General features: G+C 44.7%; 1 protein-coding gene across 3 annotated transcripts in view; it reads left to right on the plus strand.

Annotated features, from left to right (window-relative positions):
* The first annotated feature begins 1,767 nt into the window (after nt 1-1,767).
* Nucleotides 1,768-17,064, plus strand: part of Nr2c1 (nuclear receptor subfamily 2 group C member 1) — a 49,364-nt gene continuing 34,067 nt past the window's right edge. Inside the window, exons 1-5 of one of the 3 annotated variants that reach the window (XM_036169982.1) lie at nt 1,768-1,831; nt 9,427-9,499; nt 12,882-13,076; nt 14,445-14,523; nt 16,046-16,225. In XM_036169982.1, the coding sequence (XP_036025875.1) occupies nt 9,446-9,499; nt 12,882-13,076; nt 14,445-14,523; nt 16,046-16,225 (508 nt within the window). In that variant the 5' untranslated portion in view covers nt 1,768-1,831; nt 9,427-9,445. Of the gene's footprint in view, nt 1,832-1,956; nt 2,874-7,741; nt 8,074-9,426; nt 9,500-12,881; nt 13,077-14,444; nt 14,524-16,045; nt 16,226-17,064 lie in introns of those variants that run through there. The other 2 variants (XM_036169983.1, XM_036169984.1) reach the window with 2 other exon arrangements.

Below are 17,064 nucleotides of genomic sequence, written 5' to 3' on the forward strand. Positions count from 1 at the left end.
ACTGGGGTGGGCATATAAAATGAAAAAAAAAATTAATAAATAAATATATTTAAAAAAAAAAGAGAGAGATGCAGCCCAGGCTACCTTCAAACAATGTAGCCATGGATGGCTTTGAGCTCTTCCTGTTCCTTCAGCCTCTACCTCCCAAGTGCAGGGATTACAGGCATGAGGCACCAAGAACATAGGGGACAATTGTTCTGTCCAGCACACCAAAGATTTGGCACCCCTACCCCCACCCCTCAATTTGGGTTTCTGCTCTGAATCTGGTTACTTTTCTACAGTGCTTATCTAGATGGAAATTTCCAGATCACCTCTTAAAAGTCTGAACCACACAGTACTTAGAACGCAGGGCAAAGCTTCCTGCCACAGGGGACCCCCATCAGGAAGAGGTGTTCCATTAGTGGCCTTTCGTTTTGCAAATCTTTATTGACCATCAGGAACTGTTACATATCTGGGAATACATCGCCTAGCAAAATAAAGAAAAGGGAGCCCTAAGAACATAACATACACAATATCGATTGTATTCTTGCTCTTTACTAAAAACATCCAGGTACAATTTGATGTGATTTTGCCTCAGCTTGTTCTCATATTGCTAGGAGGCTGTATGTGGCTGGGTTCTACCCAGACTCCTTAGCACTCTAAACTAATCTAAGAGAGTCCTTATAAAACGAAGTCCAGCTTTCCAGAGATTAAAGACATCTATCCCAAACTAATTAGGTTGCTTATTATTACTACTCAAAACGTCCTTTAAGGGACTGGAGTGATGGCTCAACAGTTAAGAGCACCAGCTGCTCTTTTACAAGACCCAGGTTCGATTCCCAGCACCCATGTGGCCCATCTGTAATTTCAGATCCATAGGATCTTCATGGCTGCCAGGTGCACAGGCATACGGTGGTGGTAAAACACCCATATAAAATAAACTTTAAAAATCCTAAAGCACTGGAGAGGAAGGCAGATGGATCACTAGTTAAAAGACCTGTCTGGGTTTCCAACAGGCCCGGTTTCAAAGACTTTTGTCTTTTTCTTCTTGCTATTAAGATTTTTGCTTTAAGCTGGGCAGTGGCGGCGCACGCCTTTAATCCCAGCACTCGGGAGGCAGAGGCAGGCGGGTCTCTGTGAGTTCGAGATCAGCCTGCTCCACAGAGATCCAGTTCCAGGATAGGCTCCAAAGCCACATAGAGAAACCCTGTCTCGAAAAAAAAAACAACAAAAAAAAATTTTTGCTCTAAGTGTAGGGTGTTTGGCCTGCACGCGTGTTTGTGCACCACAAGAGGGCACCAAACCCAACGGAACCAGAGTTGCACCAGGCGGTGTGACCGGTGGGTCCTCTGGGTGCTGGGAACCAAACTTGAGTTCTCTGGAGGAGCAACAAGTACTCTTCACCACTGAGCCGTCAACCCAGCCCTCGGTTGTCGTTTCTGTCTCCGTTAAGTGAGGTTGGGTACGTGCACACGGGTTGCAAGGAGTTGCAGGTCGAGGCTCAGCTGGACGGAGCTCCCACTTGCCAGGACATCGGACCGACAGGCGGCGGCGCCGGCGGTGTCCCTCCACACCTGCAGGGGGCAATCGACTTGCAGCCCGGCCGCTGGACTCCGGGGCCCTCGGCTTCACCCTGGGAACGTCACCGCGGCTGGCCGCCGCTCCACCGCGCCAGCGCGCAGGCGCCGAGAGCACCGCGCACCGCCGAGCCCGGGGAGGGGTCACGAACTCTGACCCCCACCCCCCACCCCCAAGTCCACAAACCCGGGAAGCTCCCCTCGCCACCCGCCCTGGGCCTCGGGTCCCCTTCGCGTCTGCTCTCTCCAGCCCAGCGGCCGCCGCGGCGGGAGGGGTAAGTCGGCTGCGGGGCGGCTCAACCGCCGAGCGGCGCGGCCCCGGGAGCCCCGAGCGCCCGAGCACCCGAGCGCCCGAGCGCCCCGGTCACCCGAGTCCCGGGAGGGAGCTAGCGGTCCTGCCCGAAGCCGCCGCGGGAGGCCGGGCGGGGACGGTGACCTTTCACCCGCGGGGAACGCTTCCGTCCGGGCGCCGCTTCCTCCGCCCCGGGGCTGCGCGCGTGGTGGGTGCTGGGCCGGGAGCGGCGGCGGGCCGCGGACGGACCCCGGGGCGCGGGGAGGGCTGTCGGCCGTGCGCCCGCCCTGCCCTCTCCTTCCACCCCGAGGACGAGCCGCGGCGGCGATCGGGTCCAGGAGGGAAGGTGGCCCACGGTGGTGTCGCATGCACCGGGCACATCACAGACACCCCCCACCCCACCCCACCCCGGAGCCCTTTTGTTAAGAGCCCTGCCTCCAGCTCCTGCAGATGACATCCCGTGAGGGGCAGAGCGTGCCGGGGTGCCCCGCACCCTGTAGTAAGGAGGTCGCCCTGAGTTGGAGAAGACCAGCAAAGACGACTTGAAGTTTAGTCCTTATTAGGGCTTTCCCCGCCCCCCCCCTGGAAGTTTTAAGTATGCCTTAGACTTTGCGGGAGAGGTGTGTGTTTGTTTAAACAGTGTCTGTTTGTTTACCCGGTTGGATAATTGTATTTAAACTTTATGTGTCCGCTTTGGTAAAGTTGGAAACCGATTAGTGATCTGTTCTAGTCATACGGCTAAGATGAGAAGGAAATCGTTTTGGGAGGGTGTTTTTAGGAATTGTAAGTTGGGGGGACAGACATTGAAGGAAATTAAGATCCCAGGAAGGTGAGGGAATTGGGAATTTATTGTGGGCCATTTAATATTGATGAACACCTGAATGACCTGTCGGAGCCAGGCTGGTGAAGGACGCCTGTAATCCTTGTCCTCTGGAGGTTAGGACCTCAAAGATGGAGTTCCAGGCCAGACTGGCTTAGAAGCTATGAATCCAAACCCCAGGAGACCTGTGGAAGATAAAGGAAAGGTAGTGTGTCCTTTGTATCAATATGTCCGGTAACCTTTTGGTATGCATCTTGAACCTTTGGATACAATGTAATTTTCCCAGTTGTAGTCATTGTGGTCGAAGGGTGGCGTAACCAAAGGTCAGGTGTCCAGGTCAGAGCTTTGTATGGCGCCCTTCAGAGCCTCCTAACTAACTCTGTTTTCCAAAGCTGTTTTAATGTTGCTTCCATTGCCATTAATGAAGATACGGGTAGCTGTTAACAAAACAAACCACCCGTGGTGCCAGTAAAAGTAACTGGTTTCATCATCCTGTGTAATATAGTTGAAAGGTTTTGAAGGGGGCAGTTCCATGGCAACAAACCCTAAAACATCTACTGTGGGTGTGATGAAGTGTGTAATTCCTACCCCAGTGATAGCTAAGACAAACACCATACAGTAAGTAGCACTTTAAGAAACTCTGTGTGTCTGCGTGTATACACACACACACACACACACACACACACAGACAAAAACACAAACACACTTTCCAAACCATCTCTAGAAAAATGGGCCTCTGTTCAAAAATTTTTAGGAATTAATGGAAGTCTATTCTTGAATCCCAGTCAACTCTTCCTGTATTACAAAATGGAATCATTCAAAAATAGTGTGTAAAATGGAATTTGAACTGGGTCTCAGAGTGGAGTAGGGGATTGAAATGGAGTATTGAAGGTGTTGCTTTCCATGGTTTCTGTTTAGTGTGATAAACTGCTAAAGTTTTACCTCAGGAATCCCCATGAATTCCTTGGACTGACTTTGTGCTTTGTAAAGCTCTTGACATTTAGCGTATAGCATTGGGAGGTGAAGGAATATGAACTTGTGATTTTTCTGGGGAGGGCAATCTCCAAGGGGGTTTTCAGAAAAAAAATACATACATACATACATACATACATACATACATACATACATACATACATACATATGGGTGTTTTGCCTGCATGTGTGTAGCAAGGGTGTACAGTGCACTCAGGGGCCAGAAGAGGTGTCAGATCTTCTGGAACTGTAATTACAGGGGCTAGTGAGCCACCATGTGGGTGGAGGGATCCGAACTTGGGTCTTTGAGTCTTTTGAAGGACAAGTGCTCTTAACCCCAAAGCCTGAGGAGGTTATTTTTCATTATAAAATCATCTCTACTATAAACATCTCTAAAGAACTAATTTTCACCCTGTTTCCTCATGTTAGCTTTTTAAGTAAAAGTTGCAATTTTATCTCAACATAAATACATTTCAGTTACTTCCTTGAAGCAACATTGAATTTTTCAAAAAAAAAAAAAAAAACTGACAACTGTTTTGAGAGCCATAAATCATTATGAAAAAAATAAACCAAATCAGATCTATGCTCCATCCAAGACATAACTTCATTGTTCAGTTTCAGTGACCTTTGAACTATCTTGAGAGCCCCCTCTGCGTGCCGAGAAGCTCTGTAAGCAGAGCTTGTTTGCCATATTGGAAAGCAGAGCCGAGAGCACAGCTCTTGAATGAACAGTCCTGCCAGGCACAGCGGACTCGGTGCCTTTTGGCTACAGGTGCCTCCTGGTGGGTCATTCAGTGGGTGAAAGTACACTGGTGTCTGCAAACTTGAACTCCTGCTACAAGCCAGCAGTCTCCCCTACAGTTTCTCACAGCATCTCTGCAGAAACTTAGCAAGACCTTTCAGCTGTGAACCTTCATTTGTGGGGGAAAAATCCATTGGTGTTAGATATCTCTTTCCAGCCTGGCTGCGCTTCCACGGGGCAGCAGGACAGTTTTTCAAATATGCTTCCTTCCTAAACATATCTTAAAGGAACTACTATACTGTGTTAGAAATCCTGGTTGTATGTCTTTGACTTTCCTTAAACCTGATAGTAAACTGCTGGAATTGGTCACATTAATTCTGGAAATTCTGTTGGAAAGAGGACCTTTCGGGTAAAGAAACTTTGTGAATTTCACCACTAGCTCTGTTCCTTTAGAGGGCCCTGACTGATGAATCCCCTTCCCCATGAACATTTAATATTTTAATGGTAACACACACACACACACACACACACACACTCTCTCTCTCTCTCTCTCTCTCTCACACACACACACACACACAGACAGACACACAGTTTTTGCAAGTAAATAAAAGTCTTTGTAGAGTACAAATAAATCTTTTTCACTGACAGTAACAACTCAGAGCTTTTTCTCTCCCTTAATTTGAAGAATTTTAAGAAACATTCCAATTATTCTTTTGGTTTATTGCAGTGTGTTGCATAGTTTTATTAAAATGTCAGCTTGGCTACTTTCATGTTCTCTGCAGCCAGATCCTCATTAAAAATCAGGCTGGGGAGGATTATTGATTTTTCACATCATCATGATTATTAGAAATAAATCGATATTGCAAAGATGATTTGACTTACTTTTTTCTGGTCAATTGTGGTATTCCACAACCTGCCTGGGAGGTGTTAGACAATTACCTGTAACTGAAAAATAAAAACAGGTAATGAGTAGCTGTTCCAGCTTTGACCTCCCCCATTGAGGCTTCCCTAACTTGTCTCGCCTATAAGGCGGGGCCAAGAGAGGACCCCTTAAGATCTGAGATCTCGATGTGCTGGCTCTCTTGGTTCCTGGATCCTGGACCCCGGAGGTAGACCAAGCAGAGTTATCCAGAGAACACTGTTGGACTGCACTACACCTTTCCCAGACCCTGTAACCTATCCCTTTACTTGTAAGTTACCCCATAAAATAAACCTCCCTTTTAACTATGTGGAGTTGCCTTAATACTACAACCAATAGGCAGAGGCAGGCAGATCTCTGAGTTGAAGGACAGCCTGGGCTACAGAGTGAGTTCTAGGACAGCCAGGACTACACAGAGAAAACCTGTCTTCAAAAACAAAAACAGCATTTAATTTGGGGGTTCATAGTTCCAGAGGGCTGAAGTCCACGACCATCCTGAAGGGAAGCATGGCAGGCATGATGCTGGGGCAGTCACAGAGTATACATGTTGAGACAGCAACCAGAAGACAGACAGAGTGCACGCACACACATTAGGGCTAACTGGGAAATTGCGTGGGCTTTTGAAACCTCAAAACCCGCCCCGAGACACACCTCCTCCAGCAAGGTCGTATCTGCTCATGTTCCCCAACAGTTCCACCAACTGGGGACCAAATATTCAAACATATGAGCCCATGGGGCCATTCTCCTAACCACCACAGTACTAATTTGATAATTAGATGCTGAAGAAAGATGGTAGGTAAATATTAGGAAATCTTTTTTAGAATAATTACAAATAATTACATAATCATTTTATATAATTAAACTGTTGTGTTCCTGTAAGAACAGAAATGTTTGTACCAGGGAAAGGAACTTTGGAGCACCCAGTAGTCTGAGCTGAGCTGTTTCAGGCAGAGTTCATGGTGTCAGAGGTCACAAAAGCATGCACAGTACAAACTGCACGTGTTCTGTGTTTAAAACAAAGGTCTCAGGGACGTGGCTCCATATGACTCAGGTGGACCTGTGCTTCCAGCGACACCTTGGATTAACTGTGTATTTGATTTTGAGTTAATGTTCCGTCATTACACATTTAAGACTCTTTTACTGTTGCCAGGTTTGTGGTGGCGCCTAGGTGATCCTTGTGTGATCTTGTGCAGGATAGGGATCCACAGTTAAGAAACTGAGGGTTTCTATTAATTCAACCATTTATATGGAAAAGATGAAGAGAGAAGGTCAGGGAGATTGTACAAGAGAGATCAAGGTTGATAGCAGTAACGGATGGGAGCATCCTTGTGCTTTTGAAATTTGATTATGTTTAATCTGTATGGGTGTTTCACCTGTGTGTATGTCTGTGTTCTGTGTTCATGCTTCATGACATACAGAGACCAGAAGAGGGTGTTGAATCCCCTGGAACTGGAGTTATAGACAGTTGTGAGCCACCAGGTGGGTGCTGGGAATCAAGCCCAGGTTCTCTGGAAAAGCAGCCATAGCTCTTCACCACGTAATGCTTATTGCATCACGTGCTGAAGACCGTCAGCCATAGGTATATTTTCACTTACATCGACTCTTTAACTTCTCAGAGACAGTGTTGATGGTCCCATTTCTGAAGAAGCAGCCTCGTGCTAATAATAAGGACATTATATAATAAACTGTGCATTTAGTACTATTATAGTGAGGATTGCAACTCTGAATTCTAGCACTCTGTAATAGGCTGACCATGAACTTGAAACGCTGACTCGGCCTCAGTACTGAGAAATAGTTGTTTAACGCTTCTGCTGTACAGTGGCAGATCCCTTCTCTGGGGGAGGTATAATAGTTTAAGCTGTCAGCAGTCTGTAGAATATGTTGCACTTGCCTGTAATCCCAGTACTTAGGTAGTAGCAGGAGGGTTAGGGGTTCATGGTCGTCCTCAGCTACATAGCACCTTCAAAGCCACCCAGGGCTACCTGTGACCCTACCTTTTAAAACTAGTCTAGAGAGATGCTCAGCAGTTAAGAGCACTGGCTGCTCCCCCAGGGGAGCCAGGTTGAACTCCCAGCACCCACACTGGGCAGCTCAGTGCTGCCTTTAACTCCATCTTCAAGATATCAACACCTTCTTCTGGCCTCCTGACATCTGTATTCCCGAGCACATGCACATAATAAAAAAATAAAAATTTTAAAGAAGAAAAATGCCTGTTTTGTCTCATTTCTTATGCAGGCTTGAGCATATACACTGATCAGTGATTGTGTGGCATTCAGAGTGAAGAGAAAAGCCATTATCAAGGCCGGGGAAGCATGGTAAACTGTAAGAATTAGGAGTCTGGACAGCTAGAATGTAAAGTTCAGCAAATGGCAGCCCAAATCCCATAGAGAAAGGCCAGGCTGGGATGAACATTGAGAAGATAGGTAATAGTTCTCAATCTGTTCGTTTGGTCTTTTGCAAAATAATAGGGCCTGGAGAGATGGCTTGCAGACAGAGACAGGGGCATTACTGGGCCTTGCTGCCTTCTAGCCTAGCCAAGAAAACATGAACCCCAGCTTCAAGTCGAGACCCCAAAGGAATAGTCAGAGCAATGGTGGAGGGCACGCACGCCCTCTTCTGGTCTCCACACATGCACACAGTCACACACAAATTTTTTTGAAGTTGCAATTAGATGAATCATATTGGACTTTGACATCCGATACTTGAAGACTAGATGGTTATCATCTGGCCATCCTCAAGGACAAGAAGGGACAACACTTGGCGTGACCCTCAGTAGGTGGTGGCATTGAAACAGGTTGTTACCAGATGACAATAATGCAGTCACTAGAAGCTGACTTGAAAGCGGGAGCTGTCCTTGGTTTGTGTGCTCGCTGCTTCTGTGTTTCTGGGAATGGAGCTTGGGCCTCTCCTGCCAGCCAGGCCAGCATTCTACTGTGGCAGCTCTCCAGCTTAATCATGTTTGCGTGAAGGTAGAGGAATTACAGCTTAGAACGGCAGACTTCGCAGTGGCAGGAAAGAGAGCGAACAGCTTTGTTCAGGGGGCTAGAACATTGACAGTGTGCTGGTGATCTCTGTGTGTTATTTGTTATAACTTGGCCCTTCCAGCCATGGGCTTCTTAGGTGTTTACAGTACTAAACATGGATTCCCTCCCGTGAAGCAGGCCTCAGAGCACAGCAGAGAGCAGATGGTTACTGCCGTGACAGACTTGCCATGGTGTGTGTCCCAGTGGGGACATTTTAATTATCAGGGCAGTAATGTCACATCGCAAAGCTTACACCTGGGTAAGACTGTATGTAGGTAACAGTCCCCTGCAGCCTGCATCACACCAACTAGCACTGAAGGCTAGCCAGCGTGGAAGAAGCTTCCAGTCCAGTTCCAGCCTGATTCCTCTTACCTCCTGTGACCAGAGACGATGGCGTCTTCAGCAGTAGAGTCTTACTGGCTAGTTCTCATGGACAGCCAAGAGCAGTAGCAATTGCCTGTATTATCTGTGGGCCTCAGAGACCCCCCCTGAGCAGTAAAAGCTCACAGGAAGCAGCCGACTGCAGACTCTGGGATTTCCATAAAATAGCATGTGGCTCGTAGGAGCAGCTTTATCCAGCTTTATCCACCCACACAGGTAGAACAGCTTTTTAAAAGAGCTATGTCCGCGTGTAGAAAAGCAGAATAGTCACATGGACCCCCAGCATGTACATTCATCAGCTGACAGTGTGTTCAGCATTGCTGGTCTGCAGCCAGTCTTATCTAATCCGGTGGTTCTCAACCTATGGGTCATGACCCCTGGGTGGGGGAGGGTTGAATGACCCTTCACAGGGGTCACATATCATATCCTGCTTGTCAGCTACTTACATTACTGCTCATGACAGTAACAAAATTATAGTTATGAAGTTGCAACTAAAAAAATTTTGTGGTTGGGGTGATCACACCATGAGGGACTGTTCTAAAGGGTCACAGCATTATGAAGGGTGAGAACCACTGGTCTAGTGCCTCTCACACCCCACTCCCTTAACTGGATTATTTTAAAGAAAATCTTAGGCAGCACATGATTTCACTTGATACATTCTTCAGTAAATATTTCATGTATATAATTGTAAAAGGGCTTTTTTTTTCCCCATCTTTGGCAGATATTTTGACAGTTAGATCATGGCGACCATAGAGGAAATCGCACATCAAATAATTGAGCAGCAGATGGGTGAGGTATGTCTAGTTTACAGTTCACTTGCTGGCCTACCAAGCTGCCATTCTTCCTGCCGAGTCTGTACTGGGTTCTGGAGGTCCCAGGTTGGAGGATGGCCAGTTCTCAGATAGCTTTACTATGCAGTGAGACGTAGTTCAATAACCGCACTAACAGACGGTAAGTACTGTGACTTAATGCATGTGGCGCCATGGAACACACATGTCTACAAAACGTTTATCACCATCAAAGATGAATGAAAAGCTAATAAAGAGGAGTAGGAAGGGCCCTGATCAGAGAATGTCGTTTGGGGTCAGGAAATCCGAGGCTAGTCTTAAATGACTACGTCCAGTTTTTTGCAAAAAGTAACATATGTGTCTTAGTTTGGGTTTCTGTTGCTGTGAGGAGACACCATGACCACAGCAACTCTTATCAAGGAAACATGTAATTGAGGGGGCTCACTTACAATTCAGAGGTTCAGTCCATCATGACAGGGAGCATGGCGGTATGCAGGCAGACGTGGTGCTGGAGCTGAGAGTCCTTACATCTTCACAGACAGGCAACTGGAAGACGACTTGACTGTCACACCAAGTGAAACTGGAGAAAAAGACCCCAACCCCCCACAGTGACACACTTCCAACAGAAGGTGTGGCCCAGATGAAAGGTGTGGCCTCCAGCCTCAAAATCTGAATTAAAGGGAGTGTCATCCAGCTTCCTCCAACAGGACCACACTTCCTTCAGCAAAGCCACACCTCCTAATAGTGCCACTCCCTGTGAGCTTATGGGGGCCAGACACATTCAAACTACCATAATATGGCATATGTTTGGGGGGTTATCTGAAGTTTGTGAGCTATTACTCCCGTAGACATTGTTAATTTTGACTCTTCAGTGTGAACTATTTTGACCATGTGTGACTTTTTGAAGTGATTTAAAAACATTGGGACGTATCAGGCCTTAGAAACACAACAGTACCTCTTCTTAGGGACCTTCCCCCGCCTCCGTTCACTGTAGGAAAGAGAGGTGGGCCCTGTTACTACAATACCACCCAATAAAAACCAGTCTTAGAACCAGGGAGATGGCTCATCCACATAGAGGGCTTGCCACTAATGCTAATGACCAGAGTTCAACCCCAGAACCTGTGTGATGATAAGGTAAAAAAAACAAAACTCTTAAGGTGTCCCCTCACTCCACATGCATGCTATGGAGTGCATGCATGCACACATACGTGTGCTCACGTATGTGCTCATGTCATGCACACATACACAATAATAAGATAATAATAACTAGGATGGGATAGTTTGTGCTAAAAACATAAACATCCCCATAGTTCAATGAAGTTGTATCATAACCATCTACAATATGGTTGATAGGCTTCAACTACCTTATAGAAGTCAATCTTATGATAGTAGGAATGTGATAGTGAAATAAAAATTAAATCTTCCTCAAGATGTTAGTACCCATAAAAAGTATTATTGACATGTCGGGCTACTGACACGTGCCTATAATCCCAGAACTCAAGAGGTAGAGGCAGGAGACCTCAAGTTCAAGGCCAGACTAAGTTTAAATAATGATGGACAAAATGATTAATTTTAAGAAAAAGATAAAAACGTTTATGACTTCCTAAGACAAAATCGTGTTTCTTCAAAGCTCTGCCTGCCCTGTGCTAGGTTTTCTATCTGTATATAATATAACTCCTAATTCCATGCTGCAGCTAACTTTTGCAAAGCTATGCATCATGTTTTGGGATGGTATCAATGAACAATTTTCACAATTCAAAATGCTATTAAAATATTCATTGCTTTCTACACTATCTATGTGAGACTGGGTTTCCTTTTTAAATTTGAACCAAAACAACATATTCTAATAGACCAAATGAAAAAGCAGATATGAACTTACAATTTTATTAAATCACACATTAAAATAGTTCACAGAAATGTAAAACACCACTCATACTATTACATATTCAGTGGAGAAATAAACTTAGTTTTCATAAAACATTATTTCCTATTAGTATATGAATTATTTTTAAATGAATAAAGGTTTTCTAATTATCTTAGAAATTTTATGATGCCTCCCCCCACCCCAAGTTTCTTCTTTTTATTCACAAAGGACAGCCAGGGTAGAGCTAGAATATGGCCCCAGGCCTCAGGGACTTCTGCAGCATGTGTACACCAGATCCTCTGCTGTGTCCCAACAGCCCACTGGTTTACAGACAGGCTGTCATCCAGGCCTGGGCTCGGGCAGGGCTTGGGGAGACCTAAACAGAGCACCTAATTGTGAGTCCAGATATAGCAAGACATGTCCTTCTGTTACCAGGGGCTCTTCCATAAGAGCCTACAGCTTTTCCCTGTAGTCATTCTAGCCCATGTGAAGCTTGGTAAAGTTCCATTTGAGAATGGCATTTCTTGACATGTCCCTCCTCTTGGTCTGGACCACTTCTAAAGCTGATGGGGTCCTTTCCATTCTTGTTGATCTTGATGTGTATATGTAATTTGACATGAGAGCTGGCTCCAGACTTAGAGAGTATAGAGGGCTTCTGAGACCGGAGAATTGCTTACCTAATTACTGTTCTTCTCCATTGAAGTCCAAGTTTATTATTTTTCTTCTTAATTATTCTGTTACACTGTGGGAAATACCCTTTTTCCGACCTAACGTTTCAACGCAGTGGCAGTTAGATCATGCATGTACCCAATTCTCTTTTCTAAAAACTGAATGACCATTAGACTTATAACTCACAACCATAGAATTATTTCACTGCTACTGAAAATCTGCTACTGTTAGGAGTCATAATGTCTGTATTTGTGGATGGAGGTTTGGACCCACAGGCTGAGAACTGCTAAGTGAGAGGTGCTGAAATGAGGGAGGGATCGAACAGCCACATCAAAATCAAATAATCCTGCTGTTGTTATTTATTCACTTATCTAAGTGTTTGTTGTTGTTGTTGTTGTTTTGTTTTTGTTTTTTTTACATTGGGTTTCTCGGTGCAGTCTTGGCTGACCAGGAACTTGCTCTGTAAACCAGGCTGGCCTCAAACTCAGGAATCTGCCTGCCTCTGCCTCCCAAGTGTGGGGATTAAAGACATGTGCCACCATTGCCTGGCTGTACTTTTATTTGTAAATTTCACAGTGCTCTATTAGAATTTTATTAGAAGGAGAATTGCCATTTAAGAGGTATATAACTGGCTTTTCTGGCTTTTTTTTTTTTTTTTTTTTTTTTTTTGAGGTTAAAATTGATTCATTAAGGAAAAACAAAAGCCAGATGTGGTAGCTCATCCCTAGTACTCAGGAGGCTGAGGGAGCAGGTTATGAGTTCAAAGCCAATCTGGCTACACAGCCAGACCTGTCTCAAAAAGCAAGCAAGCATGATTGAGTTGAATGGGTTATTAATGTGCCATGGTTGTGTTAGATTGTTACAGAGCAGCAGACCGAACAGAAAATCCAGATCGTGACAGCGCTTGACCATAGCACCCAGGGCAAGCAGTTCATTCTGGCCAATCATGAGGGCTGCACCCCAGGAAAAGTCTTCCTCACAACTCCAGATGCCGCAGGCGTCAACCAGCTGCTCTTTGCCACTCCTGACCTGTCCACACCACACCTCCAGGTAAATCGGTTAAAAAAAAAAAAAATGTTTTTCTCATCCAGGAAACAACGGGCAAAGGATGAATGGAAAGGTGGATCCGAGGGAAGAAACCAGAACTCTTTGCTGGTGTTCTCATAGCCATACCTAGTGATGAGCTCCTTATACCACTGAACAGGGCCGCCTCACCTCATCTCAGTAATGGCCAGTTGTGTGGGCCTCTATGTAGCGGTCACACTTGCATAATTATAGTTAATCATCTGATAACATTTATTTGTCATTCCCTTTCTTTTTAAAAAGTCCACAAAAACTATCTTTTTATGCTGTCACTTTTAGGTTGGAGGCAGCAGTGTGACACAGGGTCTCACTGTGTAGCCCAGGCTGCTGTAACTCAAAGATCCTGTCCCCTAGCCTCCCAAGTGCTGGGGCGACAGGTGTGCACCACCAGGTCCAGCTTTAGTATATAGCTGCTTTTGCTGGGCCATTTCATTTGGAAAGGTTCTGAACTGTCAAAGGCAAATGTCATGGAAGGTCTTAGAACTTTTAGAATAATTAGTATTTCTATATGAATAATTTTATATATGAATAGTGTTAGTGTGTATGAATGGCTTACACTTAAAAATACTTGTGTATTTCTGTATTGAACTTTTTTTTATTTTATTTTATTTTTGGTTTTTCAAGACAAGGTTTCTCTGTGCAACTTTGCGCCTTTCCTGGAACTCGCTTGGTAGACCAGGCTGGCCTCGAACTCACAGAGATCCCTCTGCCTCTGCCTCCCGAGTGCTGGGATTACAGGTGTGCGCCACCACCGCCCGGCTGAACTTTTTTTAACACTTACTTATTTTATATGTATGTGTGTCCCTGAGGACATGTGCATGTGCAAAATGTGTGCAGGATCCTGTGGAGGCCGGAGGAAGCCATCAGTCACTGGAACTGGACATACAGATTGGTTATGAGCTAACCACCTGACGTGGGTGCTGGGAAGTGTTCTCAGCCACCAGTGGGATTTTGGTGTTGGGTTTTGTTCTTGAGAAAGAGTCTCACTGTGTAGCCCTGGCTGGACTGGAACTGAGTACACCAGGCTGGACTGGAACTCACAAAGATCCACCTGCCCTCCCCACCCCTTCTCATGATACTAGGATCAGAGGTGTGTGCTGTTGTGATTGTTGTGGAAGAAGGGAAAAGATACTAATAGTTTTTGCCTTGTCTAACACTGACGTATTTTTTCTGTGTGGGGCGAAAGCTGGCTTAACTGCTCTGTCGGTGGTCAGGGTTCTTAGTTGAAGAGTAATTTATGTCAGAGTCGGAAGTGACTCCGACCCTGAGTCCTTTCACTGTTGGACAGTGTGAGGCTGTTGCTGACCAATGACGTTTGTCTTCTTCTTCTAAAAGCTCTTTACAGAAAATTCACCCGACCAAGGACCAAATAAAGTTTTTGATCTTTGTGTAGTATGTGGAGACAAAGCATCAGGTATGATTAAAAATAATTCTGTATATGTGACACTGTTAAAGTGACTGCTCCTCAGCTCTGTTCCCTCTAACACTAAAGAATAAATAGAAGAATGTGTTTTTATGCCTCATCTGTGTGGTCTCTGAACTTCACCTTTCTCTCTATTTATACTTTTTCTTCAGTGTCATCTCATTTGGTTTATAATGGCACAGAATGTTTGTTTGGGTTTCACCATTTGGAGGTAAACACAAAAACGTTTTAAATGTGAAAATTAAATTTGCCAAAGGAATCATCGGAAAATGAATTGTGGTCTTTAATAATACATTATGTCGTAAATTTATTTTAGCACATTTCCCCAAATCCTGTTTTAGAAATTCAGAGTAAATTGAATTGCTGAATGGATGATTCTTTGGTCAACCTTTATTTGGAGTTCTGCATATCTGATTTAGTTAGTTTCCCATCCAAGAGTGAGCCGCGCATGACCTGGTTAGTTTCTGTGATCAGATGGGGTCTGCTGGAGAAGTTCGGCTCCGAGACCCGGGTGGGCTGTTCTCCGTCAGTTCTGGGTGCTCAGTGATAAGTCATTTTAATTCTGATCACTGCTTACTTCCTGTCAGAAGTGCATCCTCATGTCTGCTCATATATGTGCACAGGTGTCAGTGGGGCAGAGGTTAAGGGCCCCGCTTGTTTTTGTAAATGTGTTTTCATTTTTGTTTTGTTTGAAATTTCATTACAAGAACCTCCATTAGAACTTTTCCTCAAGTTTGTGTAATTTGTTAATGTCGTCATCCAAAACACTTGATTGGTGAAATAACAGGTTAATCAAAATGTAATGTGTGTGTGCGCAGTTTGCTTGGCTGTATCTGTGTGTAGTGTGTGGGCACCTAGTACTGTGGAGGCTAGAAGAGGGTGTCAAGTCCTCTGGGGGGGGGGGGCCTGGGAGCTGATCCTGGACCCTCTGTCAGAGTAGCAAGTGCTCTTACCGCCGAGCCGTCTCTCTAGCTCCACACTACAGTAGCTTTATTAAGAAGTTTTCAAAGTGGAACTCACAAGGAAAGGGTACTATACTTCCAGTAGTAGGTAGCACTGTTCATTCTTCTGGAGCATGGAGCTGTAATATGACATATCTGTTATATCCAAGGATGCAGATTGGTAGAATGTTTGCCTAGCGTATACAAGGAGCTAGCTGTATTTACTCCCTAACAGGGGGGGAAAACACTGATTATGATAAATGACAAAACAGTAATTTGTAAGCTTTCTTCGGATTAAAAATTTTAATGTGCATAATAGAATTTTTGATAGTGATTTTGGCCCTAAGTTTCTAACATTTTTAATGTTACATTATAAAATTCAAAACTATGTATCATTGAAGTTACCACAGGATATGGTTGGTTGTTTGATTCTCAACTTAAATCCTAAAAAACGTTTTTGTCAGAATCTCAAAAATCACAATTTCATTTTATATAATGTTGTTTTTGTAGAAAAAATTGATAACTTCCGATCTATAGTGTGTTTTATATTTTCTTAAACATTTCATCTCTAGGACGTCATTACGGAGCAATAACCTGTGAGGGCTGCAAAGGGTTTTTTAAAAGAAGCATCCGGAAAAATCTGATCTATTCGTGTCGAGGATCAAAAGACTGTGTAATTAATAAGCACCATCGAAACCGCTGTCAGTACTGCAGGTTACAGCGATGCATCGCCTTCGGGATGAAACAAGACTGTATGTACTTGCTGGGAAGGAGTGACTTTTTTTTTTTTGCATACCCGGAAGTGTACACATAGCAGGTTGAGCAGCTCAGGTGCCCGTGTGCTGTCACCGTAGTTAAATACCATGACCAGAGCAACTGAAAGAACAAAAGGCTTGTTGGGTTTATGGCTCCAGAAGGCCGGAAGGTTCTGTGCTAGCAGGACCAGGAAGCAGACTGCTCACATTTTCGCCCCATCCAGGAAGTGGAGTGAGGCTACAAACTCTCACAATTCACTGCAGCCACAGCGTCCTCCAGCCAGGCTCTTCTTGTTCAAACCATGACATGGGCTATTTAGTCCAGTTGTCCAACTAGAAGTAGGATATATACATATGTATTTATTATTCAATAAATATTTTTAACACTCCTGTGACATGCACACATTTCCAGTTGGCACTTAGCACCCAAATGATTTTTGTAAGTTGTCTCAGAATTTAAAAATTTTAATGTGCAGAATAGAATTTTTAAGTGATTTTGTTGTCTTTCCTAAGTTCTCTGCAGTATTGTCAATGTTACATTTTAAAATTGAAAACTGTGTATCACTAAAGTAGCTAGACGTCAGTGTGCTTTGTGACTGATGCCCAAAATGTGATCCTGGTAACAGCAGCCACTGCTGATTGAACTGACCGTGTGCTAAAAGCCGCTCCTTACCACATCCGTGTCAGATAGTCTCACAGCAGTTCTCTGTGCTTGGTTATACTGCTAACACGTAACACCTTCCCCGAGAAGGACAGACAGCTAGCAGGTGGCGGAGCCGAGTTCTGATTTCTGACACTTTGCGTTCCCCTCCGCCCCAAAAGAAAGTGGACCTTTA

Source organism: Onychomys torridus, chromosome 20 (assembly GCF_903995425.1).
Source record: "Onychomys torridus chromosome 20, mOncTor1.1, whole genome shotgun sequence".
NCBI lineage: Eukaryota > Metazoa > Chordata > Mammalia > Rodentia > Cricetidae > Onychomys > Onychomys torridus.